We start from the raw sequence: 21,365 nt of genomic DNA, 5'->3' as shown, positions 1-21,365 counted from the left end.
CTGGTGAGTTGAGTGCTTATTCCTGGCGAAATCTTGGACCTTAACCAGTCGATCCTTTAGGTCGCTGACATACCCGCTTATGTGTATTATACAGTGTATAATACACATAAGCGGGTGTATTAACCTCAACGCCTCACGAGCCGTTCATCAGTCCGAATCTCTTTAACATGATCATGGAAAAGATCATAGAAATCGTAAATGAAGCCAACATTGGCTACAGAATGGAAATCCAAGCTTTGAGTATCATCTGCTATAGGGAGGACGAGATAATCATGGCAGAAAATGAAGATGACCTCCAGCGCCTACTTTACAGATTCAATATACCTAACAGCACACAAGTTAAACATGTTAATATCCCACGAAAAGACCCAGTCAATGATTATAGCCAAGAGACCCATCAGATACAAACTAATGATTAACGAACAAATAATAGAACAAATCATGAATTTCAATCAATTATCTCGAAATAGATGTATCGTATGATAAGTTGATATAGGTACTGCAGAGGAAGTGAAAAACAATTTAACAAGGTAGCCAGTAAATGTTTATACCTATTACTTATTATTTTTTATCCATATTATTTTTAATTTTTAAATAATTCTCATTACAGTTAATTGTAGTTGAATGCCATATAAAATATTATTTGACTTATGTTCATTTATGAAAATAATTTCAGAACCTTCAATAATCATGAGTTGAGTGATTTGCACGAGATAAGAAGCCATTTTTCCCTACCTAAGAGTTGATTTTTCTTAAATCTACCTACAGAAGTTTTTAAATTTCAATGTTTTTATGTGCCAATATGTCTAAAGCATGTATAAAATAATCACGTAAACACATCAAAAAGAATTACTGATAAGTTATCGCAACAACTAGTGGGTACAGATAGAAAACCGATATTTACAAATGCCGAAACAGGATGTGGTTTTAGTTAGGGAGTTATAACGTTTGTTAAACCTTTGAATCCATTTTAAGGACATATATAAGACAATATTTATTGAACTGGACAATGTAGTAAGATTATTTATAGTAGAACTGAAGAACTATAAGTGGATCGTCATGATGGTGTAAGTAATTATATTGCTATTCTTATTTATATTCAAATTATATAAATATTTGCCGTTTGCTTAAATATGTCTATTCATTTTGAAGAGAATAGTATTTTGTTTTATTGCTTGTACTGTTTTAATTATAATATTTTTAAATACATAATTCAATTTGTATCTTACAGTTCTGTGTATTATTGGTTCTATAGTGTGTAGTGTCTAAAGAAGAGTTTTCACTGTTCTCTGACACTTCTGACAGTGACAACTGTATCATCTGATTCTGATAGGATACTTAATCACTTTGTAGATGACCTTCTCCAAAGGTCACATCACATTAGTTATCTTCTTTAAATAAAGCAAAGGTTTTTTAATTAACCCACTCACTTCAGTTGCGCTTGACAATTCTTATTATATACACACTTTTGTTTCAAGGTTCAAAATACAAGTGCCGGACACAATGTCGTGGTTCTCAGAAGTTGAATTAGGACCTCCTGTGGAAGTTTTTGCTCTCACTAAGGCCTACAATGATGATACTTTCGATAAGAAAGTGAATCTTGGAGTTGGAGGTAGGTTTTAATTTTGAATAGTATAAACAGGTTCTGTAAATATTTTAATCAACTATTATTACAGATAAGTTCCAGAATATATCATTTATTATGTAATAAGTACATCCACAGTATCCAAGGGGTTTTATAAAATATATTAAAACGATATTTTATAACATATAACCTTATCTAAATGCAAATACTTATAATGTCTAATAAATTCAATAAAAAAAATCTAACTACCCAATCAAGTAAAAATTACATTTGTACAGTATTCTTGACTTCTGTTATTTTTCAAAATGAAGAAGAAGACATTGATCAAGGCTTCTAAATCAATATTCAAACCTTCTTAACATTTTTCAGGATAACATTAATCCATATGTAACTCCCACACTTACATAATTTTGAATTGAAGAGAACAGTAACATATTTCTTTGGCCAGTACAATATCCAGAGCTGAATATTAGTCAATAAAATCCATTATGAACAATCCTAAAATTGATCAAATTTAATATTTTTTCAGCTTACAGAAACACTGAAGGTAAACCATGGGTTCTGCCAGTTGTAAGAACAGCAGAAAAAGCTCTAGCCAATGATGAATCACTCAACAAAGAGTACTTGCCAATTTTGGGTTTGGAGGCTTTCAGTTCTGCAGCTACTACCATGTTGCTAGGACAAGATTCACCTGCAATCCGTGAAGGAAGGGTAAGCTATTTTTTTATTCTTTCTAAATTTTCTAAATTGTTAATTTTCTTTGATTTTTTTAACATCCTGTAAATTATGCATATATGATTGTAATGTTTTACTGTTTTATTCCAGTCATTTGGTGTCCAATCTCTATCTGGTACTGGAGCCCTTAGAGTTGGTGCTGAGTTCCTTGCCAGAGTATTAGGAAAAACTACCTTTTACTATTCTGATCCTACTTGGGGTAAGAACTTTGATCAGTTTCTCTACCATTTTAAATATTCAGAGCAGCAGTAAACATTTAGATACAGTAGAAGAGTTCAAGTAAACTATAATTTTTTCTAATTGTATCCTTAATATTGACCTGATAACATGAATTCAATAGTGTTTCTTTACAGAAAACCACAAATTGCTCTTTAAGAATGCTGGCTTTAAAGAGGAACGCAGCTACAGATACTGGGACAATAAAACTCGTGGTTTAGACTTTAATGGTATGATAGAAGATCTGAGAAATGCTCCAGAGGGTGCTGTCATCATTTTACATGCTTGTGCACACAATCCTACAGGTAAATTTTAGAATATTACCAACTAAAACTATCATTCATTATATGGTCTTTGTGAAAATCAACAGCTTGTTTATTTGGTTGATTTCCTTGAAAGAATTTTCAATGTAATTTTCTGTAATTTAATATCAGTAAAGTTTGTTGTATCTATTATTGTTGTTTCTTAACTGTAATGTTATATCTACAGTAAGATATTCATACATTTTCAGATGTTTTTATTTATTTTTTAATAATTTTAACACTTTTAATTGATAACACTTGTTTGCACACTATTAACAAATTATCTATTAAGAACAACAAGTGTTTGGAAAAGTGTCAAGACTCATTTAAATATTTTATTTTTAATATTCAGAATATGACCTTATTTAGTTTTAAATCTTTTATTTAATCATAGTATATTAGCTAAGTATAATATGGCTTTAGTGCATCTTTTAAATTCTCGAACTCAAATTGGCTGATTAATTATTGTCAAGTTCTGAGAATTCACTTGTCTGAAAACAACATGTTTTTGGGAAACATTTATCAACCCAAACACTTCAGAGTCCAGAGGAACCTTCCGTTATTAAGGTGCTAGGCCTGAAATGGGACCCGTCGACTGACATCTTTTCTTATTCTTACTGTCCCCTTGACAAAACTTGTACAAAGCGGGCTATTCTTTCGGAAATCAGTCGTATTTTTGGTCCTCTTGGTTTCATCTCCCCATGTCTTTTAAGGGCCAAACGTCTGCTACAACAGTTGTGGCAATCCAATGTATCTTGGGATGATGAACCACCTGAACAAATACAACAGGTATGGCATCAGTTACCTGACCTTGCAAACATTCAAATCCCTAGACACTTCGGCTTTAATAAGTCTTCTAAAGTTGAGATTCATGGATTCTGCGATGCTTCAGAGTTAGGATACGCCAGCGTTGTATATTTCCGATTTAGTACTTCTGATAAATTTGAAACTGTACTTGTGTGTGCTAAATGTCGAGTTTCTCCTCTGAAGACACAATCTATTGCAAGATTGGAACTGTTGGCAGCTGTATTGCTGGCAGATCTAGTCGCCTTCATTCAAGAGTCGTTTAAGCATATCTTTTTTTTTTTTCATATATTCATGTTTGGTCGGATTCCACGATTACTCTTACTTGGGTTAATTCTTCTCCGCATAAATGGAAAACCTTTATTGCCAATCGGGTAAGACACATACAAGAACTTATACCATGTTCTTCTTGGCATTATGTGCCATCTAATCAAAACCCTGCTGATTGTGCTAGTCGTGGTTTGACACCGGCACAACTACTACAATTTTCACTCTGGTGGCGCGGTCCTGATTTTCTTTCGAAGTCAAGGAATTGTTGGCCCTCTCAAGTTAATTTTCACTCCTCCCACTCCACGGAAATGTTAGAAGAAAAATTGCCCACTGTATTATCGTTGATACCAGTCATTTCGGATAATATCATCTCTACTTTACTTTCAAAATTTTCATCCCTGATAAAAATTCAGAAAGTCATGGTTTACGTCTTAAAATTCGTGGCTAAACTTCAAAGAAAAAACAATGCTGCCTTTTCAGATTCTCTGAACAGTCATTTAGAGATGGAATCTGCGTTACGATACATTATTAAGCACGTACAAGCTGACGTTTTTTCGGATATTTTCCTCAAAATTCAACAAAATTCGCTGTTACCCAAACCTTTTCGTAAACTCGCACCCTTTATTGATGAATATGGTCTTTTGAGAGTAGGAGGTCGATTACAAAAGTCTCGGTTGTCTTTTGATGTAAAACATCCATTGCTATTACCCAAAACTCATCGTCTCACCGATTTAATCATCGAATGGACTCATCAAACGCATCTGCACCCTGGTTTAAAGGCTATGCATTATTTATTGCTTCAGCGTTTTTGGATTCTGTCTCCGAAAAGTGCCATTCATCGCTGTTTGTCGAAGTGCATTCATTGTTTTAGATGCCGACCTAAATCTTACAACCCCTTTATGGCAAACTTGCCAACTGTCCGAGTTACTCCGTTACGTGCTTTCCTGTCTGTTTGTGTGGATTTTGCAGGACCATTCTCGTTATTAATGTCCAAACATAGAGGTGCAAAAACATACAAAGGATATGTTTGTGTATTCGTGTGTACGAGTACAAAGGCCATTCATCTGGAAGTAACTTCAAATCTTAGTTCTGAGTCCTTTTTGGCTGCCTTTCGTAGATTTGTATCTCGACGCGGTAAGTGCCTAACCATTAGGAGTGATCAAGGTACCAATTTTAAGGGAGCCAGCAACGAAATCATTAAACTAGCTCAATCTGCTGCTGAGACTCTTTCTATTACCTGGGATTTTAATCCACCCGGTGCCCCTCATTTTAATGGGTTAGCCGAGGCTGGGGCCAAATCATTCAAGAACCATATGTATCGTGTTTTGGGTACACAAATTTTGACTTATGAAGAGTTCTATACTCTTATGACTCAAATCGAGGCAGTTCTTAACTCTCGTCCTTTGTGTGCAGCAAGCTCTGACCCTAATGACTTGCAGGCACTTACTCCTGGTCATTTTTTAATTTTTGCGCTTTAAAGATTAACCGTCTGAATCGTTGGCAGTTAATCCAAAGGATAAGGGGGGACTTTTGGAAAAGATGGTCTAAAGAGTATATTCATTCTCTTCAAGAGCGATCTAAATGGCATAGTCCAACCCCATCTCTCATTAAAGGTTCTCTAGTCCTCATAAAAAATGAACAACAGCCTCCTCTTCACTGGCAATTGGCCAGAATCATTGAGTTGCATATCGGCACCGACGGTATTGTACGCGTTGTTAGTCTGAGGACAGCTTCAGATGGCATCCTACAACGTCCGGTGGTCAAGATCTGTCCACTACCTATTTGTTAACAACTATATTTTTCTTCTTTTCTATTATTATTACATTAATAGTTCAGTGCTTGTTTTTTATCCTTATCATTGTAGTTGTTTTTAAAAACATTCGTTTTGGGGCGGAGAATGTTTGGAAAAGTGTCAAGACTCATTTAAATATTTTATTTTTAATATTCAGAATATGACCTTATTTAGTTTTAAATCTTTTATTTAATCATAGTATATTAGCTAAGTATAATATGGCTTTAGTGCATCTTTTAAATTCTCGAACTCAAATTGGCTGATTAATTATTGTCAAGTTCTGCCAATCTGCCAATTGTTATTTGAATTGCATATTTTACATATCCATTTACGAACATTTGCTATTTTTCGCTAATTGACTTACAAACAAATTATTGCACTTTTTTCGTTATTATTATTTATCGAATATCATTTAACCAGCGACCTCATTAAGTTTTATACAAAACAACAAGTGAACAACATTTTGAAATTAACGGACGCACAGTAGATAAAAATTATCTCAATTTGACGCAATGTTGAATATAAAACATAACAAAGTTATTTGCTGTTAAGAGAAAAATAAATAATTGCAAAGTTATGTTTCTAACTGAATGGATCTATTATTATCTTTATTTTATATCAAAATTAAATTTTTATTTGTTAGTCACGTAAATTACATATATGTGGCTTATCACTTATGGTTTAATAAGATTCAACTTTAGGTCATAACTTGGTCGTTTTATAAGTAATGCGGAATTATTTTATAATTTTTTGTCATACAGTTAAAATTACTAGGAATTTATCCTACAACCCAGTGCCGGATTTAGTTCATGGACCGCCGGGGGCCAAGTCATACTATACCGCCATTCTCCAGTAGGTATAGATGCGTCTTAGGTTAACAATTCATTAAAACTGTTTTAATATTCTTAGGTAATTTATTACAAATATATAAAAAAAGCCACAAAGACACAAACTCACAACTTATAAAGTAAATTAACATAATTATTTACAAACAAAATTTCCTGGACTTCCTACTTGCAAACAGGTTGATGATTTTATTAAAATCTAATTTTGTAAGCAGATTATTATTAATATTTAAAACAGCGAACGAATTTAATGTTTCTTCCGTCATAGTATTTCTCAAATAATTTTTGGCTCGTTTTAAAGTGAAAAATAATCTTTCACCAGTTGCATTAGTAACCATAAACGATAAGAAGGTTATTAGTGCTATTTCTACGTTTGGGAAGGTTGCAATTATATTATTTTTATGCAAAAGCTCCATTACAAAAGTAGCACTGTGAGTTGTTGGATTGTTATACTGAACTTGGCTTAGTAGTGACATTATAAAATAATGTTTTAATTGAATACACTCACTTGCTGGAGATGTATCCAAGTCATTCGAATAAATATTCACTAATAATACCGACGCTTTGTCTGAAATCACATTATCCTCTAAAAGAGGTAAAGAAAATAAAAATGAGAAAGTGATGGCAAGATCTTCATAAGCTTTTCCTCTAGATTTCAGATTATTTGGCAAATAATCAATTATTTTATACAGCTCTTGGGTTCTAATCTTATTTTACGGTGTAAGGATCTCTTCTGTATCTGCTTCGTCAAACTGTAATTTTCTTTTGCGACTTCTAATTTCTGTGCTGTATTCCGTTTGTTGTGATAAGAGCTGCCCCTTTTGTTCAAATAAATTACATTTATCATGAAGAGACTCGTAAAAATGTTGTAATGAGCTATACAAATACGAACATGCAACATAAATACCAAATTGTAACGTTGCCATCTTGTCGTGTAAATTGTTTGCTTGACAGCGAACAGGCATCTTCTCGTCGTCGTTAGAGGATAACTCTAAAAGTGCTTACTTTATATCTTGGTAGCATAAATTAAGAGTTTTTAGTGCATTAAATCGTCCTGACCATCGAGTCACATTAGCTCTTTTTGGAACAAATGTTGTATGGCCACAATAGATCATTGAGTCGTTTCCATCTGTAAGTTAAAGCTGAGAAAAAACATAAATTTCTTCAGCATTTAAAAAAAAAGTACTTTCCATAATGCATTCTGCTGCATGTTGCATAATCAAATTTAGGGAATGAAGACCTCTATAAACTGCTGGCTTCCATATCTTCGGCTTTGTGGCCAGTGTTGTCTAAAAACTATATGAACCTCTCGGCAGGTGTTTCGGTGTCCGAGCCATACCTAATAATGAATGTCAGTTGATCTGTACGTGTTATATTAGGCAAAGAGTCAACACTGATTGAATAATATTCGCCACAATGAATTTATTTTACAATTTCTTCTAATATGTGGTCCAAAACACTTGCAAAAATTCAAAACAAATCGTTTTTGATAAATAATGAATCACAGCCGTTTGAAGCATATTGTTCAATATGTTATTTTAAAAGAGGATATTATTCCACGAACAACTCTAGTAATCCAAGGTAGTTGCCATTGCTAGTAGAACCAAATTTTTCATTGGTTCCTCTAAAAGGTAGTCCCCTACTAGCTAAGAATTTTATGACACTAACGACTCTTTGTAAAATGTTTCGCCAATATGTGGTCTCATGTTCAACCTGTTGCCGCAGAGAATCATCGATCTTTCTCATACTCAATGAATTTCTTGAAATAAAATTTTTAAGATGTTCTAAATGAACGACTGACCTTTCATGACTGTCACATTTTTCTTTAGCCTTTTTCGAGTCGTCAAATCCAATAAAAAAGGAAATAGTGCAATTTTCGCTTAAAAAGAGTTGGCAATATAAGCAAAATAAAGAGCCTGTGCTTTTGGAATAAACTAACTAGTCACGCCGAATTTTTTAACCATTCTTTAAAACTTTATAGAATAGTGATTTAGTGCAGTACCTGTTTTGTTTTCCTATTTTTCTTTTTGAAGATTTAAAGTCTAAAGAATTAAGATCCTGTGGTTTGAATTCTTTCAGCACTTCATCTACACAATTTCTTGACCAGAATTTTGGATCTTGTAAATCAACTTGATTAACACCACTTTCGACTAGAATTTGACGTTTAGAAGAACTCTTTTCAGGATGTTACTTGATATCACAAAATTTGGCCTGGATTTGCTGTGGATAAATCATCTCGAAGTAATGAAGATCCTGCTGCAAATTTTATTTTACTAAAAAAGTAACTAAAACAGTCAAATAAACCTACCGTCTAAAACATCTGAAACTGTTGCAATTGGATCGTTTTGAAAAGAAGTGCTCGTTGGTATAATATCTTGCCTGGATTTGGTAAAAAAAAGCTGAATTTTGGGTTTTTTTTAATACTGCATTTAATTTTTGTTGTTTTTCTAACTTTTGTCGTTTCCAAAATGCACCTCCTTCCTTTCCGCTCATTTTTTAGAAACGTCACGAAAACACTTCACTAATAAATAAGTAATATTTGAGACTAGTCTCGAAAACTGCGCTAACACGACTGACGACTGACGACATGGCGTGTTGGAGCCGGACACGCTGCCGCCACGCGGAGTGGCGCTGACCCATTTCTCGGAAACATGAAACGTGTTTTTGTGCGACCTAGTACCTCAGGCATGGATCTTATCGGTGACGAGACGAAGTTTTATTACCATGCTATTTCAGAAAACCAATTCCATAAATTTGAAATATCCACATATAGAAAAAAAAAACGTGATGGGAGCGACGTACCGCCTCTCAAAATTTACCACCGGGGGCTAATAGTCCCATAGCCCCCCCCCCCCTTAATCCGGCACTGCTACAACCTAAATATATCCTACTTATGACTTACTGGGCTTACAATCTGAACTACAAGCTGTCCATTTTATAAATGTGATCTACCATTATTCTCACTTATTAATTTTTATAGTAGAACACATTTATCTGAAACTGCGAACAAGAGAAGTGATAGAGAGGGCCATTTATGCAGCATTACCTAATCAATTATTATTTTAGAAATTTGTTTTTGAACTGTAAAATAATTAATACTCGATAATTACAGTCATGGTTTTGTAATATATTTATTATCAAAGCACTAATATCAAAGTTGCTTGAGGTAATTGATAAAATATGTTATTAGGTGAAGTATTCGTCATGATTATTAAAATGAACAAGTCTATTAAATTAGAAAGCTAATAATAAGCTATTTAAGCAAAATATGCTTACCAGTTTTATTCAAATATCATCAAAATCGTTGTTTTCGTTGTCTGAATTTGATTGAAAATCATCGCTGTCTGGTCCTTCGTCTATGTTGATAACCATATTATCCACGACTACATCAATGAATGTCTCTTTTGATATTAATTCACGTTCAGTTGCGATGACTTTGTCAGTTATTTTTTTTTTTCATTCTTCCACAAGAAATGTTTGAAAAAAGAAAAAATTCATCCGATTGCATAACACACTTCTTCGATGAAAATGTGGGACATTTATCTTCGTGTTTATTATGGTATGGTGCATTATGCAACACTATTACACTATTTGGAAGCAAGTTGCCCAAAAGTTGTTGTTCCAACCATTTTTTAAAATTTGTAAAGTTCATGTCATCATGATAGCCTCAAGATTTTGACGTCGACTTCCACCTCAAATAAGATCCAGGAACAAAACCTTTTTCATTTCCTGTCCCATCAATAATTAAACGTTGCCCTGTTGACCCCAAGTCCATCATTACTCGTGTCACACCAATTGTTTTTGGATGTATGACTCGTTAATAAATAAGTCTCGTTAGCAAACACTACAAAAATTTTTTCTTTGTGTAGCTTCCCTAATGTTCCTTATGTATTGCAGCCTTAAATGTCTAATTTCATGTTTTACTATCAACATTTTTCTATTGTCGACTGTTTTTTTTCCAGCGAAACCCAAGTTTATGAAATTCCCTTCTCATGCTTTTCTACTTCCTGTATATATAATATAACTTCCTTGCAAACTGCGGCTCTGAAAAGATTTGTGGTTGTTGTGTTAAACTACGTACGTAGATTTTTTCCTGGTATACGTTTTCATTCTACTTTTCCTTAAAGAATTAATTGCAGCAACCCATATCTTTTGCTGTTCTTCATGATGTGACCGAGGTATCCAATTTTGGCTGTTTTTGTTGTGGTTAACAACTCTCTTCCTTTTTGTATTCATAATAAAACGTCCTGGTTAGTAACGTGGTCGGTATAGGATATCTTCAGGATTCTACGATAAAGCTACATTTCGAAAGCCTCAATATTCTTACAGGTAGCGTCTGTGAGAGTCCATGACTCAACTCTGTGCAACAGTATAGGAAAGATATAACATCGTAGTAACCTGATTTTTATGGGTACTGATAAATCGTGGCATTTAAATAGCTGAGCCATTTTTTGAAATGCAGATCTTGCTTTTCGCTATCCCTTCATTGACGTTCGTACCTAGGTAGGTGTATGTTTTTACGCTTTCAATTGGTTGACCATTCACACTGATTCTTTCAATTTGTTGTTTCTTCTTAGAGATCATCATACACTTTGTTTTCTTAATGTTCAGTGAAAGTCCATATCTTTTACTCACTTCTGTGATTCTATTCATTAACTCCTGGATGGCTTCATAACTGTCAGCGAATACCACCGTGTCATGCGCCTATCTGATTTTATTGATACATTCTCCGTTAATTCGAATTCCGGCTTCATTATACTTCATTGTATTTCTACTGCTTGTGATAGTATACATCCCCGGAGAACCCCACGTTTGATTTTGATATCATCGGATTCTCCTGTCTCTATACAGATACACGATGCTTGATTCCAGTAAAGATTGCTAAAAATTGGTAGATCACAGGTGTTTATTCCAATATTTGTTAATATCTCCATCAGCTTGTCATGTTTTACTGCGTCAAATGCTTTATGGTAATCAATTAAATTAGCCTAAGCTGAGGTTAGGCTAAACTATGCTTAAAAATGGGCAATGATACTCCAGTAAAACCGGACCACATCACAATCCATTGGCAACTCGGGAGAGGCTTGCCACAGGTATATAAAAACCATAGTTAGTGCTGTGATATGAAACATCAAACAAGCAGGTATTTCTGGTAACCTTCTTGGGTATTTTAAAGGAGAATAGCCAAAGCAGGACAGAGCAACAAATGTGGCCAGATAACATCTTTAAAAGAAGTATTGCATCTGATTATCCTGCGATTTTCTTGAGTATGAAGCTTAAGTTGCATTGTGATATCTTCTAAGAGTAAGTATGCAAAGGTCTGTTCAATTTGTATGCTATAAACCGTAGAAATTTATGCTAAACTTAGCATTAACTTGGATTTGGTAGAACAGAGACCATACATTAGAGACATGCTGTAAAATTGAGTTATCCGTTGCATTGTACACTATCTTTGAAGAATTAATGGCAAGCATTTAAAGAGCTTTACTAGTATAAATAACTGAATTATAATCGTCATTAAAAGGTACCCGTGAATCAAAGAAAACTCCCAAGTCCTTCATCACATTTACTCTCTTTAGTGATATGTTGCGAAGCTGGTAATCAAAGACTATTGGAACTCTAGATCTAGAAAATGTAATGCAGTAACATTTACTTATATTCAAACTCATTCCATTAGCTATTGACCAATTCTGAAGAGAGGCTATATCCTTATTCAAATTAACACTCATTAATACTGTTTACTCTTGTATTAACTTAAGATCATTTGTAAATAATAAAAATTTGGAAACTGAAAATCCATACCAATGTCGTGTATAAACAGATTGAAAATCAAGAGTCCACAGTGAAATCCCTAAGTAAAACCAGAATGAGCTCAAATGGGTTTAGATAAGTGGTTCTTAATTTTAACTCTCTGGTTTCTATTACTAAGGTAACTATAAGGTTTGGAAACCATAAGGCCCTATTGGAAAATTTGTTCTATCTGCTTTCCTGATAATAGTGGCATGCTTTATCCCATTAAAGGCTTTATTGAAATCAGTATAAATTGGACTGCCACTCTCTATTGAATTAATTCATTTTGTTGGAATAACAAGAGATTAGTTATTGTGACCCTAACATTGAAAAAACCATGCTGCTCATCAATGATAATATTCTTACAATGCCCAGAAAGAAATTTTTTCGCAAGTATTTCAAACAACTTAGGAATCACATTTAGCTTGCTGATAGAATGATAGTTTTTAACATTACTTATCACCGGATTTATGTACTGCTGTGACAAAAGTGGTTTTCCATGGGTTTGGAAAAATTCCATTTACAAGTAATTGATTAAACAACATGCAAACGAACTACTCAAAGTATAAACACACCTTGTGAGAAAATGAGAAGAGATCTTAACAGAACCGTAGCTCAAGTTATCCTTTAAACTAAAGATTGTGTAACCAAGCTATCTAGGCTTTGGAATAGAAATTTGTTCATTCAACCATGGTTTCACCAATATTATAACATCAAATTTACATGCCAAAACTAAGGATCTTTGAACATTCAAATTTTGTTTTAATATCACCAGGATTTTGGTAGTAGGCACTTAACTTTTGTGAAAGAGATCTCCCTCTTATTGGTTTTTTTGGCCACTAGTTTTTAGTAGTTGGCTTAGGGATACTATTGATAAACTCAAGCATTAGGTCATTTTCCTTCCACTGTGTTTTTCTAGCGTTAAGCTCATTTATATAAATAATAATGTAAAAAATTAAGATAAATATAAATTTTAAACACCATATTTTAATAAAACTAAACAAATTATAAAAGCTAGCTTCAAATAATTCAAAAGATTAAAGATTTTAAAAATTCTTTATCTTAGCACATGTTAAACACCTATTTTGCTGATATATTTTCTTGATAAGATGTATAAAAGTTGCAAGTATCATTTTCTTAATTTTTTGAATACGATTTTGAATACCAATTGCAGGTTTCATGTAGTTTTCTTACAATTTTCCAGGTTCAGATCCCACTCCCGAACAATGGACAGAAATCGCAACTGTTTTAAAAGAAAGAAAATTGTTCCCCTTCTTCGACTGTGCCTACCAAGGTTTCGCCTCTGGTAACTTGGTCAAAGACGCTTCTGTAGTAAGAAAATTCGCCGCCGAAGGCTACGAGTTCTTCTGTGCCCAGAGTTTTGCCAAGAACTTCGGCCTTTACAGTAAGTTATTTCTCTCTCAAAAAAATATGTATTAACAGTTGTTGATTTTAGATGAACGTGTTGGAAATCTAACGGTAGTGGTTAGCAAACCAGACCTTGCGGCCCCTGTCAAATCGCAGCTTACTCTCATCGTTAGAGGAATGTACTCAAACCCACCTAGTCACGGGGCCAGGATAGTATCTTATGTACTCAATAACCCAGATTTGGCCAAGCAGTGGTAAGTATTGTTGAAATACTACTATAGTGGTTGCTTCATTTGTAATTAAAACCAAATTTCAACTGCCAATTAGTCTCGTTAAGAGTTTATATATATTTTTAGTCGCTTTCAGAACAATTTTTATTTGTTTTGGTTCACTTTTGGAAGGTCTACAATTTTTACTTTAACAAGCAGAATAGAAATATGCTTGATTGTCACTGAAAATTGTACACTTTTATAAAATAACAATTTAAAATTTACTGAAATTACATAAATCGTCATTATCACAAAATAAAAGATAATAAAATACACAATCCATTGCAAAATTTAAATAAATTGCAAATTGCATAATAAAACCCTACAAATCAATAAGTTTAAGTTGTTGCATGGGATACCCAAATATATATAAAAATACTTTAATTACTTGAACATAAACATACTGTAATTTCTTAGTTATTCGTCAAGAAACTCTTTCAATGAATAATATGGTCTTTCAGATAGATTGGCTTTTGTCATTTTACTGAACTTAAGAAACGAAGTTGTAGATTTAAGTTGCAAAGGAAGATGGTTGTATAATTTTTTTGCCGATTACTAACTCAGTGGACGGGATCGGTAAATACACATCAAAGGTTTAATTTCTGATGGAGTACTCATGATTAGGTCTTGCTGGAAAAACATGTAGGTGTTTACGAATTAAGCAAACAGTTTCTAAAATATATAAAGAGGGAAGAGTTAAAATCCCGTGATTTTTGAAGTAGCTTCTGCAATGTGTTATTCTACTGAGGCCAAAAAGATACCGTATTGCTCTTTTTTTGTAATTTAAAAATAACATCAGATTGGACAGCTGTACTAGAACCTCAAAAAGGAAGACCATATCGAAGATGAGACTCGAACAAAGAAAAAATGTTATTTTGGAAGATGCTAAATTGATTTCCTTCAAAACAGATCTTATTGCATAATAGGCAGATGCTAGTTTCTTACTTAACAAATCGATATGAAGGGACCATTTAAGGTGGCTGTCTATAAAAATACCAAGAAATTTTACAGAATTAACGATACTGATCTGTCTGTTATTAAGAAGCAAGGCTTGAAGACCTCCTTTATAGTCTTATCCACGTTAAAAGAGAATAAATTAGAGTCGGACCAGGTTTTTATTTTAAGTTGATCAAGGACCAAGTTATAGTTGCATGAAGAGTTGCAATGTTAGAGTTCCTCCAGGTGATACTGGTATCATCAGCAAGAAAAAATTTTTCCTTCGATTTTCAAGGTAATGATGTCATTTATAAAGATAAGGAAAGTAGAGGACCCAATACTGAAGCTTGTGGTACTCCACATACAATGCTTTTGTGACTAGAGTCAGTATCATTTGTTCTAACTAGTTGTTTCTTATTTCCCAAGTACGATTGGAACCAATTCAAAGAAATACCTCGAATTCCGTTGAAATTTAAATTTTTTATCAAAATGTCGTAATTTACACAATCAAAAGCTTTGGCATAGTCACAACAAACAGTGGCAGACCTCATGTAGTACAGAAAACAGCATCACTGGTACATTTATGGGATAAAAAGCCGAATTGACTTTGTGATAAAATGTTTTTTTCGATGAGAAAGGACACAAGTCGGTCGTTTATAAGTCTCTCAATCATTTTGGATAGGACCGGTAGTAAGGCAATAGGTCTATAGTTGCAGACATTCGATTTTTTGCCACCCTTATGAAGATGAGTAATAATGGCTGTCTTTAGGCACTCTGGAAATATACCTTTTTCAAAGGAATCGGTAATTAGTGAGACCAGGACTTCCAACACATTTTTTGGGAGGTTTAGGAAAATTTTTATGGATAGTCCATCAGTACTACAAGATTTGCTTTTGATATAGAGCTTCCCAGACGATTTTGATAGTATATTTTTTTAGCTGTTTTGATAAGGAACAACTTGTAGACTTTCTTGGATTATTTGAATATTATCCTGTATAAAAATGGAGACTTTTTAGGTTTCTAAAACACATTAAACGTAATATATGAATTGTACTAAAAATAGACATAGTTTTCTGCACTTTATGATCCATTTTATTGTAACTGTAAAGAAGAATAAACCTGGAATGGGTAAAAAGGCGTGTCACCTCTGCTCATAAAAGGAGACCGCTGGACATGTTTCATCTTGATAAAAAGAGATAATCCAGAAATTAAGAAAACTATATGATTATTTCAAAAATAAAAGCACAATTTTTAAATTTTTTAAAATTATTTCAAATGTTTGTGAGATGGAAAGAAGGGCATGGGATTAAACAAGGATGACACTTGGTTTCGCTTAGCGGCATTTGCAAATGTAAAGAAACAATTGGATTATGTTTGTTCTTCGTCAAAAATCTAAAACGTAATGTCCAAGTGTTAAATAAAACCTTTGAAATTTTTATGATATACATAAAGGATAAAAAATTGAGACATTATGATTTCTGAGATGTGATTTTTGGTGTTTTGAAGTTTTTTTCTTGAAGCAATCAATACTAAAATTTATCTGAACGATATCTACTAATTGTTTTATTCCAGTTCGTTACAATAAGTTTTTAGGTTCCTTTTTTATTATTTTCAGGCAAGACAATATCACTACGATGTCTTCAAGAATAATCGAAATGAGAACTCTGTTAAGAAACGCATTGGAGGAGTTGGGTACTCCAGGAGACTGGAGCCATTTAACTAAACACATCGGAATGTTCTCGTACACGGGTCTTAATGGTAAGTACATCATTATTTAGCTTGTTTTAATATATGAGGTTATGCGTACAAAAAGTGAAAATTTTATTATTTAGATTTGAGAAAAATTTATTTGAAACCTTTTATTTGGTGCCGAACGTGACAAATCGATTATATTAAATCGCATTATGTGTGGCAAACTTGACAAGATTGATTATAATCAATTTTACGGTAGGTTTTACGATGATTAAATAATTATTTGCTGGTTACCTACCGTAAAATTGTTCTAATAATTTTTTTAGACATATATGCGGTTTGTCAAAAAATATGAATTGTAGATTAGGTCGGGCCGAAAAAGAAAAAAAATTTTTTTTTGGGAAATGTTAAACGGGCTATAAAATCTGTTTACAAATAATGTTTCTCAATAAAATAGGTGTGTGGTTTATTTTTGCTGTAACGTCTTAATGAAAATTAAAAATAAATTCGTAAAAAAACAAAACAATTATTCTAAAAGTAACTTAAAAGATAAAATTCTAAAAACAACTTAAAATACATATTTAGGCAAAGAATTTAATGAATTAAAAGTTCAAATAATCCACCTTGTTGTGTCAAACAATAACCGAATCAATTAAACAAAGATACTCCTGTATTTCTGAGTTGATTCGGCGTAATGTTGGCACAAAACTGGACAATTTTCGCTCTTAACTCCATTACATTTTCGGCACGTTCAAAATTGTGCCGATAAATATTTAATTTAAGAAAACCAAAAAAGAAATCATTTGGGGACAAATCTGCTGATTCTGGAGGCCACTACTTGATTCTAGCATTTGTTGCAATTATGCGGTTGGGAAATTTCCTTTGGAGAAATTCGGTAACGGCCCTGGTGTTATGTGTGGGCCTTTTTGTGCCAAACCATAACCGAATATATTCAACAAAGATACTCCTGTATTTCTGAGTTGATTCGGCGTAATGTTGGCACAATGCTGGACAATTTTCGCTCTTAACTCTATTAAATTTTCGGTACGTTCAAAATTGTGTCGATAAATATTTGATTTAAAAAAGGCCACAAAAGAAATCATTTTGGGGACGAATCTGCTGATCTTGGAGTCCACTTGATTGTACCGTTTTTTGCAATTATGCGGTTGGGAAATGTCCTTCGATAACTGCCCTGGTTACCGAATTTTGTCTGGAAGATCCGTCATGCTGGTACCAAATATCTCCAAAATTCCCAGGAAATTTGTATCTTTTCTTCAACTGTATACATCTTGGCGTATTTACGATATTATTTTATTTTCATACGTTACAGACTTACCTAACAACCTACTCAGTGAACTGCGTAGGCTGGACTGAGAGGGAGACGCGACGCAATGTTGCCAACTTTATTGAAAGCTATTATAGTACGAGCTGGTAGATTATTTTAGTACATAAAAAAAATATAGTATAGTATAGTAAATACATAAAAGTTTCAATATTAAAAAAAAATAAAAGCAATTTTTTTAAACGCAATAAAATTTATACAATCTATTAGCCGAGATTAAGATCAAGCTCAGTATCATTATCCTCCTCCATATGTTAGAATCTTTGGACTTTTTTGTACGTGTCCATGCATCGATCGAGTACCATCCCAGATACATTTGCTTTGACGGTACAAATATTACATGTACTATTTTTTTCTTTTATACATTAAATGAAAGTATTGATAAGCTACCGTTAACAGTATTGGTAATTAATCCATTTCTTTGTTTTGCTTTAATTAAGTTAACTTTACTAATAATGCTTGAGAGCTGTGAGATTTTATCATTTCTTTATGTTTTGCACTATTTTCATGAAGTTTTAATACCTGAATCTCCGATTTTAGTGAACTAAAACAAACTTTACAGTCCGTCTTTGTTTTGGAATCTTTATCACTATAAACCCATTTAAAAGTTATTCTCATTATTTGCGATATTTTTAGATTCTCTTATCTCTTGATACACGAAGTATACATATTAATAAAACTTCTTCTTCCTTCTTGTATGTAGGCTTTAAATCCTGTTTCTTCTTCAATGTTAACCTCCTAAATTGTTTAAATTATCGCACCATCTTTTTCTTGGTCTGGCAATACTTCTTCGTTCATTTGATGACTTATCTCGTGCTATTCGTACTATCCTATCCTCTGCCATTTTACTAATGTGTTCGTTCCACTCCTGTTTCCGTTTTGTCACCCATCCATTTATGTCTTCTATATTACATGCTCTTCTTATGTTTTCGCTTCTCTCCCTATCCAACAGACTTTTCCCTGATATTCGTCGGAGTATTTTCATCTCTGTTATTTCAAGTAGTCGTCACGTCTTGTCTCCGCCGTGTATGTTAATATAGGTCTAATTGCTGCTTTATAGATTCTTGTTTTTGTGTCTTGTCTTAGGTGTTTGTTCTTCCAGATTGTGTCATTAAGAGATCCTGCCGCTTTACTTGCTTTTAAGGTTTGTTGTCGTACTTCTTCTTCAACATCTCCGTAACTAGTTATATCTATCCGAGATATCTAAATCTTACTTCCTGCTTTATTATTTTTTCATCAATTTCGATTTTACATATTTAGATGTTGTCATAAATTTGGTTTTTCTGCTGATATTATCATATTGTATTTCTTGGCTCTTGTATTGCAGATGTGTGTTAATCTTTGCAGCTCGTCTTCTGTCTCGGCGATTAATGCGGCGTCGTCTGCATAACATAATACTTGGATTTCTTTGTTCCCAATTCTGTAACCATGACCTTTACGTACTGCTTGTATTATTTCGTCCATTATTATATTAAAGAGAAGTGGACTTAACGGGTCACCCTATCTGACTCCGCTTTGTACTGGTATACACTGTGTTAGTTTTCCATTTATCTTTGCCTGCATTCGATTATGGAAGTAGATGTTTTCGATGGTTTGCATAATATTGATTGGTATGTGTCTTTTGTACAGTAGGTGTAAGACGTCTTCGACTTGGATGCGATCGAAAGCCTTTGCGAGGTCTATAAAACATAAATATGCTATATTAATATAGCAAAAGTTGTAATTATCGTACAAATACTATAATTATAGTACGTTAGACATCATTGACGCGACGTTCGAAGTTAAACAGCCCAGCTCTGCTTGACAAATGAAACTTTCTGATACTTTCGGCCGGCCTCGCAAAACGAGAAAGGCAGTTGAGGAGTTGAGCGATATTTTCTACATGTCGAACTTACTGTTAATATAATTTATGGTGTTAATATATTAAGTTTTTTTATTAGTCGACTATTATAAATCTAATTCAGATACAATTTATTAAATGTGTATGCTCCGTTGTATTTTCGCTTAATCTGTATATATATCATCTTAAGAAAACTTTTGATAAAGTAAGTCGTCACAATGGACAATAACTACAAGATCAAAGAAAAATTACACGAAAATGAGAGAAAATGTTCCTTTTTCTGAAGCAATATGTTACTGCTGTAACAAAATAATTCATTGACATACATTTTAATTGTATTTATTTCTTTTTTTTTCAGAAATCCAGTCAGAACACTTAGTCAAGAAACACCATGTCTACCTGCTGCGTTCTGGAAGAATCAGTATGTGTGGTTTGAACAACGACAACGTGAACTATGTTGCTAAAGCCATCCATGAAACAGTTACCACCCTCCCCAGCAAAATATAAGTATTTTAAAATTTGTATGGGAAAATGCCACAGAAGAAAAACATTTTCATTTTTTGCTTTAGCTCGTTCTTTGATGGGTCTTCTATGACAATCTTGTGTAGAAAAAATATCACATAAATATGGAAAACAGAAACCTGCTAACATTTCAAACACGAATATCTGACCAAATTTTACCAAAACATAGGTTTTTTTGGCAATATTTTGTAAAATATTGTTTTTAATATGATTTTGACGGTAACTTCCATACTAAAAATTAAAATGTTAAAACTGTTCTAATTTTTATCTATTTTTGTTATATTATTTCCAAAAAAGATTAACCATTGAGATTTGCACAAATATACCGAGCTTAACGACAATATTGATTGTGGTTTTATTCCCAAGAGCATTTTATACAAGTATTACTGTAAGATACAACTGTACAGCTAAATAAATATGTTATGTCCGTTTAATGTTGCCTTTTTTGTCACTTTTACATTTATATATAAAGTATAAAAGGTATAAAGTATATTTAAAGTATAAAATGAAATGACCTGTCCTGGTTAATCAAAAAATGTGCTAAAATGGACTGTAAAAACTTCTGGAATGTAAACTAGTAGCAACTAGTTACTATCAACAAGTCCTCACAAACACTTCGTCTAAGGAGTAGCAGCATCAGTGGACGTTGCCATGTAATCAATTCCTATTGCAACATAAATATCCCAAATTTTAATTATCAAAAATGCAACTCAACGTTAATCATATAACATTTAAAGGGTTTTTACCCATGTATTTAGTGGCTCTAAACATGTACTTCCAGATAGCACTGATGATAGAATAGTTATTCCGAAAATGTTCTGTGATGTAGCTCGATAGGGTTTTTATTATACCTTTTATAAAGGAATTTTTAAATAATTTTTTGTGATACTTGGTATACAGCCAAATACAGGAATTTAGTTTCCTTGTGGATTTGAATATACCAAAGACTTGGACAACTGTAAGGTGGTGTACAAGACAACGCCCTACCTAAATCCTTTAGGCCGATCAGTCTTACATCATTTCCGTCGAAGGCAATAGAAAAAATTCTTAATAGACA

At 33.1% G+C, this 21,365-nt stretch overlaps 1 protein-coding gene across 1 annotated transcript; it reads left to right on the top strand.

The window, feature by feature from the left end:
- The first annotated feature begins 920 nt into the window (after positions 1–920).
- Positions 921–20,742, top strand: Got1 (Glutamate oxaloacetate transaminase 1). The gene is made up of 9 exons (XM_072538965.1): positions 921–1,067; positions 1,479–1,612; positions 2,115–2,296; positions 2,411–2,519; positions 2,674–2,841; positions 13,544–13,744; positions 13,796–13,961; positions 16,528–16,670; positions 20,145–20,742. Exons 1-9 carry the CDS (start codon positions 1,060–1,062, stop codon positions 20,291–20,293), a joined length of 1,260 nt encoding a protein of 419 aa, XP_072395066.1. The 5' UTR covers positions 921–1,059; the 3' UTR covers positions 20,294–20,742.
- Positions 20,743–21,365: the final 623 nt, after the last annotated feature.

This window comes from Diabrotica undecimpunctata, chromosome 1 (assembly GCF_040954645.1).
Source record: "Diabrotica undecimpunctata isolate CICGRU chromosome 1, icDiaUnde3, whole genome shotgun sequence".
Taxonomy (NCBI): Eukaryota; Metazoa; Arthropoda; class Insecta; order Coleoptera; family Chrysomelidae; genus Diabrotica; species Diabrotica undecimpunctata.
Note: the sequence above shows the minus strand (reverse complement) of the source record. Positions and strands in the feature narration are given on the sequence as shown.

What these genes read in the sequence shown, in the direction of transcription:
- Got1 (XM_072538965.1), top strand. An exon ending in CAAGAACTTCGGCCTTTACA is followed by an intron (nt 13,745 to 13,795) that starts GTAAGTTATTTC and finishes TGTTGATTTTAG; the next exon opens with ATGAACGTGTTGGAAATCTA. An exon ending in CCAGATTTGGCCAAGCAGTG is followed by an intron (nt 13,962 to 16,527) that starts GTAAGTATTGTT and finishes TATTATTTTCAG; the next exon opens with GCAAGACAATATCACTACGA.